Source organism: Anabrus simplex, chromosome 2 (assembly GCF_040414725.1).
Source record: "Anabrus simplex isolate iqAnaSimp1 chromosome 2, ASM4041472v1, whole genome shotgun sequence".
Taxonomy (NCBI): domain Eukaryota; kingdom Metazoa; phylum Arthropoda; class Insecta; order Orthoptera; family Tettigoniidae; genus Anabrus; species Anabrus simplex.
Genome location: NC_090266.1, coordinates 121,105,924 through 121,126,175, shown reverse-complemented (window position 1 = coordinate 121,126,175; position 20,252 = coordinate 121,105,924). Strand labels below are relative to the sequence as shown.

Here is a 20,252-nt window from a genome sequence, read left to right as displayed (position 1 = left end):
CGTATGAACTTGGCACCAGCAGTAAAAAGAAGTACTTTTACAAAAATAAATAACAGGATTTTGGCTGCTACCGTAAAGTGGGGTAATTTCGGCCATACAGGGTAACTTCGGCCACTGACGAATAGCAACACTTATTTTCTCCTGCCTCCTATACGGAAAAAGATGAACCACTTGCAACAACTAAAATGCGTGTACAATAGAATGCTCTATCAACACTCGGTAGGTAGTCCAAAGAACATTGGCAGGCTCATTTTTGAGTCAATCAATTTTTTTCGCAGCCCCGACTATTGTCTTGTTTGGTAACAGCAGAAAACAAACTGTTCTCCAGCCCCAGCATTCTATTATCCATTTCAAAGGTTTATGGGGTCAAAATGTAAGTACGTATGGTAACTGATCAACCTAATTTGATGCGTTTTATTCAAATAGGTTTTTCAGGAAATAGTTTTGTGATAAAAGTTGTCCTCTTCTGGGGTAACTTCGGCCAAGCCAAGAACGTACGGGAAAACATTACGCGGCCGCAGGTATTGTAATTACAATCCTGTTTACTTCAAGAATGCTTTAGAAGAGATTAATAAAGCTACAATAACAATAAACGGGGAAGTTTATCCCGACAGGGAGAGGAAAGACTGTTCCTATTTTCAATGATAAATAGACGGATATCAGATGACACAGACGATGCGCAATTAAGAACTTGATTGACGGCCCAGATATTTTCTAATTTAGAAGACGGTGTATTATGAGAACAGTCTACAAGATTGCTTCTCTTCCGATCTCCTTTTCTCTCCATACTATTGGGCTTTATGATTTTCGTACTTTTTATTTATTATCTTTTTTACCATTACAAATAACTACGCAATGCAACACGTAATTTGTAATATCATAAAATGCTTGTACGCTTAGGCTAAATAAAATAGTCCATTCTTTGTGAAAAATGGGAATTTGATCACTATACTTCTGTTTCACTGCAAATCGTTTTAATTTGTTTGTGATTGTTGATACTGGGCGTTCTGCAGGTTTTAAAAAACATTCACAGAGGCCGAAGTAACACTATATCGAAGAAAACTTCGTTTCCTGAGTTATTTTTATGGCGGCCGAAGTTACCCCAAAACATGGGGTAACTCCGGCCACTCTTTCGATAATCATAATTCATTACTGAATAACAATTATAATTATGTTCATATTTAGAAATGAAGAACAAACATGGCAGAACTTATATTAAATTTTTCAGAAAATTAGAGGAAATATTTAACATTTTAATTTAAAAAATATACGAAAAAGTTTTACGGTACTACAAAAGTAGCCAATGAATCCACAAGTTCAGCAGCTGAAGAAGAAGCAAGACTTACTAATAGCAGGGACATATCAGTAAGTTGTGATGGTACTTGGCTTACCAGAGGACACAGTTCCCTACATGGGGTGAGTACTTGGTATCAAATCAGGTAAGGTATTGGATGTAGAGGTAATGTCCACATCCTGCAAGGGACGTGAACAGTGGAAAAGTAAGACAGACACTGTAGAATATGCAGAATGGGTGGAGAAGCATGAAATTTTATGTCATATTAAACACAAAGGTAGCTCAGGCAGTATGGAAATGGAAGGAATGAAAATTATTTTTGGTCGGAGTGTTGATAAATGTAAACTATGCTATGTCAACTATATTGGTGATGGAGACACTAAAAGTTACAAGGCTGTTGCTGATGACCAACCTTATGGTTCAGAAACTAAAGAATGTGTTGGTCATGTCCAAAGCAAATGGGGACTCAGTTGAGGAAGCTGAAAAGCACAATGAGAGGAAAGAAGTTGAGTGATGGGAAATCACTTGGAGGGAAGAACAGGATGACCGATGCAGTAATTAATACCCTTACAGTATACTATGGCAATGCTATAAGGACAAACAGTTCATTTGTAGATGGGATGTGAACTGCAATTTTGGCAATTTGGTATCATAAATGTTCCAACTGATGAGAACCTAACTCACTACTTTTGTCCAAAGGGCCTTGACTCATGATGCCCATTCCAACGAGCTGTTGCTGAAGGGACAGAGAACAGTTACAAGCACAAAAATAATCTACCTCCAGCCATCATGGAAGAAATAAAATCAGTTTTCAAAAATCTGGTTACAACAGATTTATTGAGAAGGTGTGTGTGTGGCTACTCGCAGAATAATAATGAATCTTTCAACTAAAAAATTTGGAAAATTTGCCCAAAAACTGGTTTTGTAGGTCAAAAAATGGTACAAATAGCTGCAAATGATGCCATAATAACATTTAATGGTGGAATGGAGGCTAGGCTTAAGGTGCTGGAAGAATTGGAATTTGGCTTTTGTGATTACTGTACACAGATGGTACATGAAGAGGATAGAACTCGGGTGCTTTCTGCAAATAAAAGGGCACTAGAATCTACAAAAGAGGCCATAAAATGCAGGAAATGGCTTAGATTAGAGGGGGAAGGGAGACAGTGTCAACAAGAGGGGATTGTTTATGCAGCAGTAGAGTTTTGATGCCTTTTCCTCCCATTGGTAAGTTTAAACTTCATTCTCCGAAACTTTAATTTTTTACTTTTGTTTTCCTTCATAACTCAAATATTTTTTAGTTATCTTGATGAAGTTTTGTACGCTTATGTAATTTTTGCTTCTTAACAATGTGAACTAGAGCCATTGCTGTAACTTTTTTTTGGTATTTTTTGAGGAGAAAATACTTCAAGAAAATTCCAAAAATTAAACTACTCCTATAGAAAAAGTGAGAAAAAGTATTATTTTAAAGGATAACCAAAAGATCTTAGTTCACATTGTTAACACAAGCATTGTAAACATTCTAAAACAATAATATTCCAGGAATATGAAAATTTGTAGAAATTATCAAGGAAAAGCATAATGAAATAAAAATTAATTTTCAAAATTTTGGACTAATATAAATTAATATAAATTAATTACAAATGTTCAAATGGAATACTAAAGAATAAGAACAGTACTATGAGTGTGTGAAATTTCACTCAACAGAACATAATGTTGTTCAGAAAGAAAAGGTTAAATATTGTAGATTTTTATACTTGTAAAGGTGTACCTCCCCATCTTATCGCTGCTGAGCAAGTATGATGACACACTGGCAAATCATTTGCAGAAAGCAATGGTGTTCACAGGTCTTTCACATCAAATACAAAATGATTTAATTGATGGAGTAGCCAGTGTGTTATTGACCGAAATAAAGAAAAAAATATCACAGTCACCATTGTGGTGATTATTATTGATGAAACTACTGATGTTTCTGCCCATTCCCAACTTTCAACTGTTGTTAGGTTCACGTCTGCTGATGGAGAAGTACAGGAGTGATTTCTTGGATTTACCGATGTAAGCGCCGATCGCAGTGCTCCTGCTCTTGCAGATCATGTGTTCCACATAATGGACGAGTTCAACTGTGGTTCTAAACTAGTCACTCAATGTTATGATGGAGCCGCAATGATGTCAGGAAACCTCAGTGGTTTTCAGAAAAGAGTGAAAGACAAATATCCCGACGCTATATTCATACATTGTTTTGCTCACAGACTGAACCTTGTCCTTACACGGACAACCTCTAATATAATGGAATGTAAAATATTCTTCATGACTCTGAGTAGCTTGGCCTCTTTCTTTTCTAATTCGATGAAAAGAACTGCTGCATAAGATAAAGAAGTCAAGAGACGATTTCCTAAAGTTGTGTCCAACATGATGGAATTAAAACGGAAGACTTGTTGAAACAGTTCGTGAACAAAAAGAAGAATTAGTTCAGTTGTTCGAAATTATCCTTGATAATCCAGAGCAATGGGATAGTCAAATGTATCACAAAGCTCAAGGTTTTAACAGTGTTCTCTCAGAATTCCAGTTCAATTTCATGTTATTAGTTTTTAGCGAGATATTTTGCTTACAATTTATAAATCTCATTTTTTTTTCAACCGTATTGGAGTTCAGAGTATCAAATTATAATAATTAAAGAACCACCTTTCCAGTACACAAAATCCTTATATTTAGGATGAAATCGTTTAATCACAAATTGGACATGTTTCACTCAACTTTGTTACCATCAAACCTAAGTAAACAACCAAGGGACCAGTTCACACACGGGATACATCCGATCAATTCCATATAGTAGATCAGTAATTCTCCGTTAGAAGAACAATTTCAACACATTACTGCACAAAATAACGGCTGAAATTACAACGCAAGGAGTCCCATAAAGGCTAATTTACGCCGATCTAGACGACATTTTATCACCAGTGAACTTCGTTTTTCAACCATCGTGTGCGATTTTAGCGTTTCTCATCATCTTTATTTTTAAAAAACAGCAATATAGTTTATAATAAGTGTACCGGGCGGTACACCTCTACACCGTTTATTTAAAAGTTGCGCCAGTTGAAACTCCTCTTCTGGAGGAAGGTTGAACTTTATCTACTCTATTAATTCTCTACTTTCTCAGAAGATGTCACCACGTGGAAAATTTTGAGTTTTTGAACTGTGTCACTTTTGATGTGTTTTTGTTTCGCTTGAAGTAAGAAGTGTGAACTTTCTCTTCTAGAGGACACTACTGAAGATCAACAATAGCGCACCCTAGTGCGGAGTCAAAGAACTATTTTGTTGGAGAAATTTTTATTTCAAAAGTTTGTTTCTTGTTAAATTTCTTTCTGTTATTGTTTAAGTTGGCTGTATACCCCTCTTTTTCCCCTTGTTTTAGATTTATCCAATCCCGAATTTCTTTTAGTAATTTCTGACCAATCTGGTGTATCTTCCCCCAACTTGTATCTGTTGCGGGGTCCTATCCAATAAAAACATTGTGGGCGGGTGTTTTCATTCCCCTAACGCCTAGAAACTTCCGCGAGAGTATATAAACTGCTGATTTTAGGGTCTCCGGGCCACTTCTGTTCCATCTTTCAGTGTATTAAGTACATAGCAGGAGGCGGGAAGCGCCTCTTTCCTCGGCGGCGGTCAACAATAAGGTAATGGCCGATTAATAAATTCTTTCTTTTCTTGCTCAGCAGTTTAACTTTCGGGGCGGGTTCTAAGCGTTCAACCATGTAACCTATTCCTAAAATGTAAAAACAACTGGTATCTATTCTATTTTAAAACGACATATCGGGATAGAGAGTGCTTAACCCTCTCGAGCTCCCACTCACATCGTCTTGAGGTGAACTTATTCTCTCAACCAATTCTTCCGTAATGTAATGTAAATTGCTATTACGTCACCTCTGTAGTATGGGATTAGCCCTTGCATCAGTGGCCTAAGAGCCAAAGTAGGTCTTAAAAACCAAGTGTATTAGGAGTGCAAGTTCGCCTCCTCTCAAATTGTTTTAGAGGTCATTTAATTAACCTGCTTTTCATTTAATAGACCTCAGTAGATTGGGTATTTTACCCCTGTGTTTATGTCCGTTGAGGACAACTTGAAGGTGGAGTTTGGTGTGGCCTAGGAGAGGCTTAAATTAAGGAGCGTGTAGCTCTTTTGGAAACGGAGTGTTGTATGCCTCGAGGAGGCTTTACTGTGTAATTTGGAGCAAGGGCTCCAGGGTTTGATTGGGGTCTTCTGCCCCTTTGTTAAAATTTGTATATCGGAAAGTTGGGCTAGTTGCTCAAAAATTGTGAACTCAGGGCTCGAAGCCCAAACTCTGTAATCCCTGTAATTGTACATTTCAAATTGTGTTTCGGCTACTAAGTACCTGTTCTTTGTTATTACTTAATATTGAAAAGGAAATATAACCTTGTTAACTTTTACATTAACTTTGATTCCGTAGTTTGAGACCCATTCACGCCCGCACCTTCTTACACCTCTACCTACCACCAAAACACGGTAACAAGTGGTAGCAGAGCGTGGTTGAATGGGTCTCAATTTAGCCCCTTTTGACGGCGAGACATTGTTTTGATCCGAACTCTAACCATTTTCTCAGTTGCTGGCATTTTGAGTTTTCCAAAATTGTTCTGTCATCATGCCCGGCCCTCGCGATGTTCTCCTCCTTAACTATTTGCGCAAAGAGGAGTTGATATATGAGTTAACTATCAGAAACGTTCAATCTGGAGGCACGGTTGCAATAGACACTAACAAGCTTAGAGAGTCCCTTGATTTGCCCATTTCCATCCCCAATTTGGGAGAGAAAGAAATTGACGACTCTCTTTCCACGATCACGGAGAATATTACTGGGCTAGCTTCCGTAGTTAGTTTTTTTGATGAAAATGATCCGTCTCCTAATCAAATTAAGCGTGTGCAAGGCAGGCTATATCATTTTTCGAATAGGGTTAACGATCTGTTGTCTCTAAAACTGAATGATGTTCAGAGGAAGGAAGCTAGTACGCTCCTGGAAAATATTTCCGAATTATCTAATAAGGTCACTCAATTGTTAACTGGGGAAGTTCCTCCCAAATCTGATCAACCCACCATAGTGAATCCAGGTAGTGAGGAAGCGCCTCCCAAGGGAGAAGTTAATAGGATAACCGTTGCTGCTCAAACTATCCCTGCCCCATTGGACAACGAATCTGAACGTCGTGCATCATTGAGTAACATCCGTTCTGAATTGACTTCCTTGCCATTGAAACCTTTACCTACTATGTCACCCGGGTTTAGCAGCTTGCCTCATCCATTGGCAATGTTGCTAAGAGGTATCTCTAAGTTTTCGGTCAACACCACCAGTGAAGTTATTTCTTTCTTAAGGTTTTTAGTTGAATTTCAGGATCATGCCCTCGTATTTTCGCTTTCCCCTTGTCAAATTTTACAAATAATCTATCCTTATGCTATTGGTGTTCTCTCAGATAAAATAGTAAGAGCCATAGCTGAACAGTCATCTATCGAAGATTTCCATGCACATCTGCTTGCAAATTTTATTCCTGCCCGCGCGAGGTCATCTCTTATTCAGAAATACTATTATCGGGTACAGCGCTTGGATGAAAACCTGGCAGACTTCATCCAAGATATTAAGTTTTATACTAGGGTGTTTGCTCTTCACTTCCCTGAGGATCAAATTGTACAAGCTATTGTGGAAGGCATTTCACCATCTTATAGGTCATACTTGTGTTTTGCGGCGTGCCCGCAAACTTTCTCTGAACTTGAAGCGCTGGCCGTCTCAGCGGAAGGAGTTAGATACGCCGATTCTTTGCGTGTAGCAAAAGAACCCCCGCCTTCTTTTAGTAATACTCGGCCTCCACCTCGCCGATCAGTTACCCCTCGTAAATGTTATGCTTGCGGGTCGCCTGACCATCTGCGCAATAAGTGTCCTCTGATCAAGTCTAGTAGGGCAAATAATGGAGCTGGTTCATCACAAGGCTGTGTGGGGCCTTCTCACATATCGCCAAAAATTGCCCAAACTCAAATAGCACCCCCTCCTGCTCAACTTCTGGTGCAAATTCCACCTATGCCAATAATAAAAAGTGACTAGTGGCTTCGGCTGAGTCGACTAATCCATCTTCCCGAGACTCAGCCCCTAGTAAACAGATTGTAAATGCAGAGAACGATCAGCCTTCAAGTTCATCTTTTGAATGCCCTAAAGAATGTCTTAGGATTGCGGCGGATACCCCCGCACCTGTTCCTTTTCTTAAGATTGAGGTAAATAACGAGCCTATAACAGCTCTCTTAGATTCAGGTAGTGTTTGTTCGGTTATTGCGGCTGAATGGTATTCTAAATTGAAAACGGTTTGTAAACTTCCTGACTATGTCTCTTCTCCTGTTCAATACGTTTCGGCTAATTCATCTCCATTAGAAATTCTAGGTTCCTTACTGGTCAAAATTCGTGTTTTTAAGTTTACATGGAAAGTTAAATTGTTTGTGGCCAAGCAATTGTCTTGCCCCATTATATTGGGAGCTGACTTTATTTCTCACACTGGTCTTGTGCTCGATCTGCAGTCTAGGTCGTGCACATTCAAATTTGCTTCTAGTTGTAAAATCCCACTATTAAAGTGTAATTCCGTGTCATGTTCATCTATGTCGCCTATCCAGGATGAGATGTTGTTAGACCTTAGACATCTACCTGAGAAGCAGGCTGATAGTATTCGCAAACTGTGTCAGTCGTTTCCCGAGGTGTTCTCTGATACTCTTGGTGTTACTGACCTTATTGAATACAAAATTGAGGTTACGGATTCGATTCCTGTCCGTTTTCCACCGTATAGGCTATCTCCACCTAAAATGAAGGCTCTGAAGGAAATCATCGATCAGATGTTGAAGGACGGTATTATTAGGCCCTCTAAGTCAGCGTATTCTTCGCCTATTTTTCTAGTACCGAAACCCCAAGAAGGTTTCAGGCCTGTCATGGATTACAGGGCTCTCAATCGGAAGGTGGTGTTACAATCTGTGCCCCTTCCCGACCTTCATTCTTGTTTTTCATGGTTTCGTAAGGCCAAGTTCTTCACCATCTTGGACTTAAATCAGGCCTATAATCAAATTCCCCTTGCCGAAGAGTCTAAACACCTTACAGCGTTTGCCACTGACTGGAATTTATACGAATACAACCGCGTGCCTTTCGGGCTCCCCACGGGGGCAGCTGTGCTCACTAGGCTACTAGATAGGGTCTTCTCCGACATCAAATTCGAGTACTTATATCACTACTTAGATGATGTCGTAGTATTTTCAGAGACTTTTGAAGAACACCTAGATCATCTGCGAGAAGTTCTCGATCGCCTTCGTAAGGCTGGGTTAACTGTTAAGTTGTCCAAGGTTGCCTTCGCTAAGCCCTCTATGTCTTTCCTAGGGCATATTGTGTCACCCGATGGTGTAGCAGTTGATCATTCTAGAACACAGGCCATCCGTGATTTTAAACCTCCCAAGGACATTAAAGGTATCGCCAGGTTCATTGGTATGGTGAATTTCTTCAGAAAGTTCATTCCTAACTTTGCTAATAGAGCGGCGCCCTTAAACCTTCTTCGTAGGAAAGGCATCAAATTCGAGTGGGGACCTTCTCAACAAGCCGCTTTTGAAGACCTTAAATTAGCTCTTTGTAATGCCCCTGTACTTGCTATGCCTGATTTCTCGAAGAAATTCATCGTCCAAACCGACGCGTCGTCGTCAGCAGTAGCTGCAGTCCTTCTTCAAGAGACTGAACTAGGGAGGCGACCCATCGCCTATGCGTCTAGGACATTGTCGGCTCAAGAAGCCAAGTATTCCATCTATGAGCTCGAAGGTTTGGCAGTCTTATTTGCCTTAGAAAAGTTCCGTCTCTATCTGGAACACGTTAAATTCGACCTGGAGACAGATAATCAAGCCTTAAGCTGGGTCTTAGGTAGGCCGCGTCGTACTGGTCGTATAGCCCGCTGGGCTATTCGTATTTCCGCCTTCCAGTTTGATGTTAGACATATCAGAGGTACCGAAAATGTTGTTGCTGATGGACTCAGCCGTATGTTTCATAACGACGTAGAGACCCACGAACCGGTCGACAGTTCATCACCTTCCGAGTCCATACTATCTGGTGTTAATGCCATCTTAACAGATGCTCCCATGCTTTTTAGGGATATTGAGAAATACCAACGTGAAGATCCGACGCTGGCTCCGATAATGGAAACCCTTTCTTCTGGGGAACATGCTGTCCCTTATGTTCTGAGGAATGGTGTTCTATGTTGCCCTTCGAGGCATGATAAGTTGATGAAAGTTGTTGTTCCAGCGGTTCTTGTACCTATGATCTTCAAATACTATCATGAGACCCCATTGGGGGGGCATCTTGGAATCTTTAAAACTCGTGAAAAGATTCGTGAAATGTTCATATGGAAAGGTATGGACGGTGAAATTCGGGAACTTGTAAAAGCTTGTAAATCTTGTTTGATCAGTAAACCCACCATGTCCACTAAAGTAGGCCTTTTGTCTTCTCATCAAGCGTCGCGCCCCATGGAACGCCTGTATATTGATTATGTGGGACCCTTCCCCCAGTCAAAGGGTAATGCCAACAAGTTCATCTTTGTGTGTGTAGATGGTTTTACAAGATTTTCCTGGTTATTTCCGACTAAGCTGGCTACCGCTCAGTCAACTATTACTTGCCTAAATTCTATTTTTGCTTCTTTTGGTCCGTGCCAATACATTGTATCTGATAATGCTAAGGCTTTTACATCTAATTTATTTCGTAAATTCTGTTTTGACTTGTCCATCTCTCATGTAACTACTTCCGCTTATTACCCTCAACCATCTCTGGCTGAACGGGTTAACCGTAATCTCAGGTCCGCACTTATTGCCTGTCATCATGAAGATCATTCTAGGTGGGACACGTCCCTGCATTGGTTAGCTTTTGCTTTGAATTCGGCGGTTCATGAATCACACAAATTTACTCCAGCTTCTTTGATGTTTAAGTTCGTTCCCAACACGCCGCTCTCTAACCTCTGGTCTCTGAATGACATTCTGCCCGAGACAATAGATCCGGACAACATTAAAGATCTTTGGAAGAAGGCTAAAGCTAATCTTAAAGTATCTCATGAAAAGGTTAGGGAAAGGTATGATCGTGGACGGAGACCCACCACTTTGAAGGTAGGTGACCAGGTTATGGTCAAAAATTTTGTTCCCGCGGGCAAGCTTGCCCCCAGATTTCATGGGCCTTGTATCATTCTCGATTTTCTTACGCCGGTTACCTTATTGCTAAGTAATCCAGCCACCGAGAGGATATTTAGAGTTCATCTGTCCCAGGTGAAACCGGTGTAATTTCTGTGTTAACTTGCTTCATATAATTTTGAAAGGATATGAAGGTTATATTTTTTTTGAGTTTCACTTTTAAGGCATTCTGCCCCTTCTATAATATTTTGGTTTTAGATGTAAGCCTTTTGTAAAACCCACCCCGATCCGTTAAACTGCCATCCTGTTCTTGCCACGGCCATTACCACGCTCCCGTCTCCTGCTCCACCTTACACTGTGGCTTCATAATAGTAAATGCCATGGATATCTACACGCCGCTGGCCCCTCAACCTCTCCACAAGCCTGTACCCTCGAAGAAGATGATAGTCCAACACAATTCTGCCGCCTAGCTTTAATGTTTCAGCGCCCCCGCAGCCGCGCAGCGCCGTGCAGCGACTGGGGAGGGGGATGGGCCCCCTCCTCTCCAGCGAGGACGACATGTGCACGGCGAGCCGGAGCTCTCCTCCCGGCCAAGGCTGACGTGCGGCGCACGACCTGCTACTTGCCCGCAGCCTGTATATGTTCACCGCGGGCGCGGCGTGCTTCAACACCTCTGCTCCCCTCATTGTGCGGGCGAGCGGTATCTCAGGGTACTTGAGGGGTCCGAGCGGCCTCCTTTTGGACGCAAGCTGCAACGGCCGGTCCGGCCATCCAACTTCATCAACATCAACTACATGGACAGTTACTATAAGAGATAACTACATTTGGGAATTCAACAGCAATATTTGGTGGACCGTGCAAAAAAATTTTCTTCACTTCTAAGTATTAAAAGTTTATCTTCAGAAATTCAAATTCTACAAACCTAAAGACTTTCATTCACCTGCAACAACAACATTTTGAAACTGAATTAAGAAATCTTGTAAATGCTTTTGCTATCTATCTTTGTATCAACATCATTACTTGGACTTTGTTTCAAACTGATTTCATGTGTCACCCCTGGAGGAACTTTTGGGGGGGGGGAGGTCTGTACCGGGCGGTACACCTCTACACCGTTTATTTAAAAGTTGCGCCAGTTGAAACTCCTCTTCTGGAGGAAGGTTGAACTTTATCTACTCTATTAATTCTCTACTTTCTCAGAAGATGTCACCACGTGGAAAATTTTGAGTTTTTGAACTGTGTCACTTTTGATGTGTTTTTGTTTCGCTTGAAGTAAGAAGTGTGAACTTTCTCTTCTAGAGGACACTACTGAAGATCAACAATAGCGCACCCTAGTGCGGAGTCAAAGAACTATTTTGTTGGAGAAATTTTTATTTCAAAAGTTTGTTTCTTGTTAAATTTCTTTCTGTTATTGTTTAAGTTGGCTGTATACCCCTCTTTTTCCCCTTGTTTTAGATTTATCCAATCCCGAATTTCTTTTAGTAATTTCTGACCAATCTGGTGTATCTTCCCCCAACTTGTATCTGTTGCGGGGTCCTATCCAATAAAAACATTGTGGGCGGGTGTTTTCATTCCCCTAACGCCTAGAAACTTCCGCGAGAGTATATAAACTGCTGATTTTAGGGTCTCCGGGCCACTTCTGTTCCATCTTTCAGTGTATTAAGTACATAGCAGGAGGCGGGAAGCGCCTCTTTCCTCGGCGGCGGTCAACAATAAGGTAATGGCCGATTAATAAATTCTTTCTTTTCTTGCTCAGCAGTTTAACTTTCGGGGTGGGTTCTAAGCGTTCAACCATGTAACCTATTCCTAAAATGTAAAAACAACTGGTATCTATTCTATTTTAAAACGACATATCGGGATAGAGAGTGCTTAACCCTCTCGAGCTCCCACTCACATCGTCTTGAGGTGAACTTATTCTCTCAACCAATTCTTCCGTAATGTAATGTAAATTGCTATTACGTCACCTCTGTAGTATGGGATTAGCCCTTGCATCAGTGGCCTAAGAGCCAAAGTAGGTCTTAAAAACCAAGTGTATTAGGAGTGCAAGTTCGCCTACTCTCAAATTGTTTTAGAGGTCATTTAATTAACCTGCTTTTCATTTAATAGACCTCAGTAGATTGGGTATTTTACCCCTGTGTTTATGTCCGTTGAGGACAACTTGAAGGTGGAGTTTGGTGTGGCCTAGGAGAGGCTTAAATTAAGGAGCGTGTAGCTCTTTTGGAAACGGAGTGTTGTATGCCTCGAGGAGGCTTTACTGTGTAATTTGGAGCAAGGGCTCCAGGGTTTGATTGGGGTCTTCTGCCCCTTTGTTAAAATTTGTATATCGGAAAGTTGGGCTAGTTGCTCAAAAATTGTGAACTCAGGGCTCGAAGCCCAAACTCTGTAATCCCTGTAATTGTACATTTCAAATTGTGTTTCGGCTACTAAGTACCTGTTCTTTGTTATTACTTAATATTGAAAAGGAAATATAACCTTGTTAACTTTTACATTAACTTTGATTCCGTAGTTTGAGACCCATTCACGCCCGCACCTTCTTACACCTCTACCTACCACCAAAACACGGTAACAATAAGAACTCACCCTGATATGAAAAACTGATTTTATCATAAACAGTTTAATGCAATCGAGCATAGATATATTGGACAACGATTTTTAAGAACATCTAATTACCATATACTATTTTTAACTTTTAAGCCATCCATTCCGTTTCACATTTTAAACAATTTTAATGATAAATTTTTTTGTTTTAATAGACATAAATAATCTTATTGATTATTTTAAAGTGTTAAATTTATATATTTTATCAATGTATATTAGACATTCTTTTGTGATATACACTAGGATCAGGGCCCTGACCCACCAATGATTTATGTTAACTATTGCTGATGATGCTCACAAAGTTGAGTGAAACATGTCCAATTTGTGATTAAACGATTTCATCCTAAATATAAGGATTTTGTGTATTGGAAAGGTGGTTCTTTAATTATTATAATTTGATATATTTTACTTAACCGATTCTCTCTCTGAAATTCTTCAAATAAAAGCACTGGATGTAAATTTCTGTATTGCCAAAGTAGAGGAAACAAAAAGTATCATTCAGGGAAACAGAAATGAATTTGAAAGAGTATGGAACAAATTTCAAGGGAGCTACGAGCTGCCAAAGAATAGGCTACATCAAAATGAAGCCTGCGACATAAATTCACACTACCATCGAATATATTGCGAGATATATGACAATATTCATACCCAACTAGAAGTTCGGTTCCAAGCACTCGAGAAATTAACATTTTTACAGTTACTTGATCAAAGGAACACAAAGAAAAGTTTTCGTGAAGCAACATTCTGTTCTTTGAAACAAAGTTACAGTCAGCATTTTGACTTCGCTTGTCTCAGAAGCGAGCTCAGCATAGCTTATTTCTCCAATGAGTATCTTACAATGGGAGTTTTAAAACTTTTGTTTTATTTAAAAAGTAGAGGATTATAATCCTCTGCCTTTTCTGAACTGTTTAAGTTATGTGTGTTGATTTCAACTATCCCAGTGTCCAGTGCTAGTGCCAAACGTTTATTTTTGGCACTTCGGAGAATCCACACCTATTGCAGAAACACACGGGGACAACAAACAGAGACTCTCGAACTTGTCTCTACTGTTGATTGAGAAGACGTTACTAAAATTGAAGTCATCAAAGAATGAAGAAGAATTCTACAGCCTTGTCATAGAAGAATTTGTCAAGAAGGAGAGGCGGATGGAATTAACATTCAAATAGCACAAGACAATGTGAGTTATTATATTTATTTTACTGTATATATCCTCTTAGCTTATGATATGTGTTCCCTTACTGTAAAAGTCACGCACCGCCACTGGAACGTAGACTGGATTGTTACCTCAGTCAAAAGAATTATGTACAGATTTTTTTGTAGGACTATCTTCCTTCCTTGATCATGTACACTTTGATTTCATTGGTAGAGTTCCTTAAACATGAAAGATGAACAAAGAATATATTCCTGTAATGGTCTCCCATGATATTGGACAACTTAATGCATTTTGATTTCCAATTTTCCTCTTTCACATGCTTGTAGAGCCAGTAACTGTGAACCTTACCAAATAAACTGATATTAAAAAAAAAAACACAAACCTGTGAAATATACCTCGTAATTTATTACTCAGAAATTACTTTCTTATGATTTTTTTGTATTTATTCCATGCCTTCTTATTATCACAGAATGTAGTCCATCCTTGGAAGAAATTCTTTGCTTCTGGACCAGTCTGGGCTGTAATTGTTGCAAACTTCAGTGAAAACTGGGGCTTTTATACACTACTCACACAGCTGCCAATATTCATGAAAGGTAATCATATTTAAATAGTTAACAATTTTGTACATATCATCATTGTTTAATGTTAAAGAAACCATACGTAGGGTTGTGGCACTATGTATTGAACACTTAAGGTTATTACTATGAATTATTGATCAGTATTTTTTTTCAGTGAAGAATGGGCTCTGAAATAGTTATAAAACCTTAACGGAGCATTCCATGGTTGCAACTAGCTTGTTCACACTTTTAAAATGTATAATTTGTAGGCTCGAGGTGCCCTTAAATGCAAAAGTTGCATTCCTTAATATATTGAATGGTCTGTGTTATATATCGATCAGTGAGGTCTTATTTATCGAACATGATTTTTGTATGTTGAACGGCATGGTTTTAAATACCAAACAGAAATATTTATTATAAATCACTTTAGACATTATATGACTAATAATATGAGCAAAATAGAAAGATTCTTAAATATAAATCTCAAAAGTAGAGGTGACAATATGAATACACATTAAAGTATCCTGAGGAACACAAAGAACAGTTTCTTATCTCTACCCTTCCACAGAATTAGAAGATGTCTTCAGTCTTCTTTGTTTCTTTTCCTTCTCTTCAATTTTTCCCGGTACTCCTTTGAAGATATCATGTACATTTTCCTTCAACTAAACTGATGAGGTTTTTCTGGTACCGGTATTTGAGGAACTTTGAGAAAATCTTTGAAAGAGTCATCGCTACTACTTGAGGTGGGTGAGCAAGCAAGTTCCGAAGCAATGTCATGCTCATTCAATATTTTCAATATTTTCAGCTTGTGAAATTTTATTCCACTCTTTAAAATGATGGCACCTTGAAGATCTTTCTTGGGAGAAGGTACATATACCTCTAAGCAATATCATTCCACTTGAAATCATCTCTTCCCTGATCACCATCATCTTCTGATAAACTCTCTGCCATCGTTTCATTCTGATTATTCGATATTGTTTCACGTGTTACATTGTACCGATTTGTAACGCTTTTCCAATAAGCATACAAATCTGGTTCACCATCATTCTGTTCTTCTCCATCACGTCTTAGTTTGTCATTGAACTTATCGGGAATGCTAGCAGGCAAGAATTCTTCCAGGTCATCAAGCACAAACTTTAACTTCTGTTTGGAAGTTGGAAGGGATGATGGGCTGCCTTCGTCACCCTCTTGCTGTTGCCTTCCCACTGGGAATTTCAAAATATCTGCAACACATATTGTGTAGTCCACAACGTTGGGATCTAGTGGACAGAGACCACACTTACGAAAGGCGCTTTTCAAAATATCTGGCCTAACAGCATCATCCCAAACTTTCTTTAACATGGGTGAAAAATTTACCTTGGTTACTGATGCACTGATAATTCGTATTTTCTCGCCTTGAAGAGCATTTTCCCATGCTCTCTTTAGAGCTTCAAATACCCCCACATCTGCTGGTTGCAGAAGATGGGTGGCATTAGGGAAAAGGCAGTACATTATTATTCCATGGTCATGACAATATTCACTGACTTTAACGGATAAGTGACTCCTGTGTTCGTCAAGAAATAAAATAACAGGAAGTGTAATTTTCTCTACCTCTAGCCATACCTAAAGTGTTGAAGGTATTTCAGAAATGTTGGGGCTTTCATCCAGCCACTTTCAGTTTTCTCATAGCTCCAAGGCTCAGGTACACTATCTTTGATAAGTTGTTGAATTTGTATGTTGCTGTAGACGATCATTGTTGGGGCAGAACGCCCATTGGCACAGAAATTTCCGAGCACTGTCATGCCTTCTTTTTCTTTAGAGGTTGCCGTAATTTGAAGCTGTTCCCCTCTGACTCCAAGGTACTTTCCTGAAACCTTATGGAACAGAAAATTTGTCTGGTCTGCATTGAAGATCCTGCTTGGGGCTTCCATAATTGATCTTACATCCTCAGATTCCAGGTAGCACGAGAACCATGTATTCTCTCTTCTGAGACAGCAGCCCTGTCCTTGTTAATGGTCTCAGCCTTCTTCTGAGACAGGGAAGGATGCCGTCCCATAAAACATTTGAACCAGGTTTTACCAGGTCTTCCATACTTAAACGGTGTGCTCCTTCCTGATGACTGCACAGTTTGCTGAACAGTGTCAAGTAAATTCTTTCTTCAACGGAAATCCTCTCTTAACCATGTTGATTACTTATTCACTAATGCCCACTTCTTCTTGTGACTCATGAATGGCTTCCACCCAAGGGCAGTCTGAATCTTCTGACGTCCAGATAGTTTGTCACTTAACGTTGTTAAAGAGACCTGGTATGTTTTAGATGCCTGCCTTTGCGACATCATACCGGACTTAACCTCTTGAACAGCTTCAGTGAAGGCAGATAATGAATACTGACACCGTTTCATTTTTCAACAGGTTTAACTGTGGCTTTTGGGACAATTCCACCGTTGAGCATATTAATTTTAACCATAGCTCTGAGCACTAAGTTAAGGAAATAAGCAAGAATTGCAAAAACAAGTATTTTCTGCTTTCCAGTTCTAAATGGCTAAAATGTAATAATTTTTTTTTTTTTCCAAAGAGTGCGGGGTAACTGCTCCCACATACTCCTTCTTGTCGACACCACTTTATTTGCCAATGACGAGAAACAAGTGACGAGTGACGATGAGTGACAGGATTGTTAAATAAAGTGATTAGAACAACTTACGGCATCAGACAGACACAAGATATCATAAAAGAAATCTAACTATACCCAATGAGGTTCAAGTTCAGGCCCTCTCAAGTTATGGATAGACGCCTCAGTAGTTACGACCATAGAAATCCGAACTTTGGTGCCAAATGAAACAATACTGCAAATTAAAATCATAAACAGACCATTAATTTTCAGGGGTGTTCGATATTAAGGGTTGTTTTGTATTAAATGAATCTCATTTATTGAACGTCCTTTCGATATTATAAAATGAGAGTCAAATATCGAACAGTATTTCATTTTAGAAATAAATATGAAGATAGGTGAAAACTCACAATACAAGAAATTAATTAACATGTATGTATGTTAATATTCGTTTGTTTAGTCCTCAGCCCGAAGGCTGGTTGGATCCTCAACAGCTCTGCCATCAGCTGTCATAGATGGCCTAGGCATCACTGAAGAGGCGTACTAGGGAAATGAGGAGTGAAGTAGTTTCCTGTTGCTTTCCTCACCGAGCAGAAGTTGCTATTACATATCAGTCTGCCAAGCCCACTGAAATGCATGCACCAACTGACCCTATGAGCAATATTTTCACACCATTCATAGCAGGGACTGGCTGCAGAAGGAATGGCGTTACTAGTATCACTCATACCTCAGTCACTTTCATTTTGTCAAAGCCAAGGATAAAGCTGAGACAGATCAATGAAAGTAACACAATTGCTCTAGCCCATACCAGAAGACATAGTGCACTGTAAACACTAGGTCCTGCCAGCAAAGGCACATGTATGTTAATACAATCAATTATTTAAAGGATAACTTTGAAGACACTACTTTATGAGCAAAAATGAATAATCCCAGGGACAATTCACCTTAGTAACAATAGAACGATCTCATCAAAATCCCGCCAACTCCAAAGTTCTGAGACGTCCCTGTGCTCACCAACACAGTAACGACTTCGACCTATCGATTGAGAAGGGTGAATTTAGAAATCTCAGATGATATGTAAACTTTTAGATATCCTTATTTTGCAACGAGATGTGTGAACTGTTCGATATTTAAAGGATGTTTGACATATAGTGCCATTACCCTATCATAAGAAATTCATTTCCTTATTCCCGTAATAATTTTTGTTTGAATGTCTCACAAGGGAGTTGATACATTAGAGAAGGTCATATTTGAATGTTCTACTCTCCACAAATTGCAGGTTTTTAAAATGTTTTTACAATTTTCTCAAGGCTGCAAAAAGCAACTATTGTAAAATCATTTGAATACATCAAAAGATCATATTTTCCTCTTCAGAAAAATAAGTTGTAATCATAATAGTACAACGTTTTATTTTATGTAAAGTTATGAAGATAATTTCTACAAATGAAAAATATTCTGATTCAGCTATGGATACCAGTCGGGTTAATATTTCAAAATTTGAGAAATACTGAGGACATACCTACTAAAACAAACTAATTAAATATATAGAGTCTAACCTAAGTGGTCTGTTGGTTTGGGTATCCTTGTTTACACCTGTAATTTGCTCTCCCAGCATTCGCGGTTTTATGATGGGCTTGCATCAAGGTGGTGTAAGTTGTCATCTGTATGCGGAAAACAACCCAAATATTTAGGGAGTGGAATAAAACTATATTACAAAACCCACGTGACAACTATTTGAAATTGGCTCATTATTTAAGTTTACTTGCCTGAAGGTAAGAATTATTGTGTTCACATGGAGTGTAACTGTCATCCTCGTCCTCAGTTTCAGAACCCAAGTCTTCCATAAGAACATCCACTATGGATTCAACATCTAAATTTTGTGCTCTTGATTTATACGTATACTTACATGCATACATAAATATTCACAAGAATGACACAAACAAGCCTGACACCTGAACGCACGTTCTTCCTGTCTGCTTTCACATATTTTCCCACCCACTTCAGACCTGAGAGTGAGCGATGACACCGCCACAGATTATATAGATATGCAGCTGTGTTATCATTACCTTGAAAGAAGAGCTCTCCACAACTAATACATTTTATGCTTAGTAGAAACATCCAACTGTATTCTGGTGAAGTCACAGCTTGCTGACAGTGCGGCTTCTATTTTTAGCCAAATTGAAAATATGCATAGATTTATTCTCCGTGCTCATAGATTCTATGGGTAAAGTCACCAATGTGTTAGAACACAATTCTAGGATACAAGAATAAATGTGTTATAAATAATGTACATACACACCTCAAAAAAGTATTGCACCACCTGGATTGCTTAAGTACTAGGTTGCTTACGACCCAACAGAATGTAAGGGAGGAAGATACACCCTTTCTGTAATAAATAACATGATTGTTTTGAAGAATGCACACAAAGCTATGAAAAACACAATGCATTATTTGGTGAAGTGCATCTGGCTGTCAGACATGACAGTCACTGTCTTCATTGTAGTAGGTGTTACTCCATGCATGTGTTGAAGTATGCTTTGATCATTTGAGACACACTACCCACCTGGCTTTGAGCCTGTTTCGATCAGCCTCATCCCACTCTTCAACGGCAACTCCCCTTATGCCATTCAGGGTGAGAGGTGGTTACTACCACTTAACATGGCCTGTTTCATTTGGTTCCAGGCATGTTTAATCAGACTGATGTCAGCAGATACCGCAGACCATTCTATCTGACTGATGTGGTCTTCCATGAGGAAAGTGTTAACATGAGAGTTGCCTTGTGGGTGTGCATTGCTATTCTTGCAGAACGAACCTATCTCTGCTATTTTGTCCATATGCTTGAACAATGGGCTGTATGATTCAGTTTGGATACTGTACATTTGTCATAGTGCC

General features: G+C 39.3%; 1 protein-coding gene across 3 annotated transcripts in view; it reads left to right on the top strand.

The window, feature by feature from the left end:
• LOC136864969 (vesicular glutamate transporter 1) overlaps positions 1 to 20,252 on the top strand; it is a 209,119-nt gene that overhangs the window by 117,306 nt on the left and 71,561 nt on the right. For all 3 annotated transcript variants that reach the window (XM_068226485.1, XM_067142378.2, XM_068226484.1), the window contains one exon: positions 14,687 to 14,810. In XM_068226485.1, the coding sequence (XP_068082586.1) occupies positions 14,687 to 14,810 (124 nt within the window). The remainder of the gene's footprint in view (positions 1 to 14,686; positions 14,811 to 20,252) is intronic.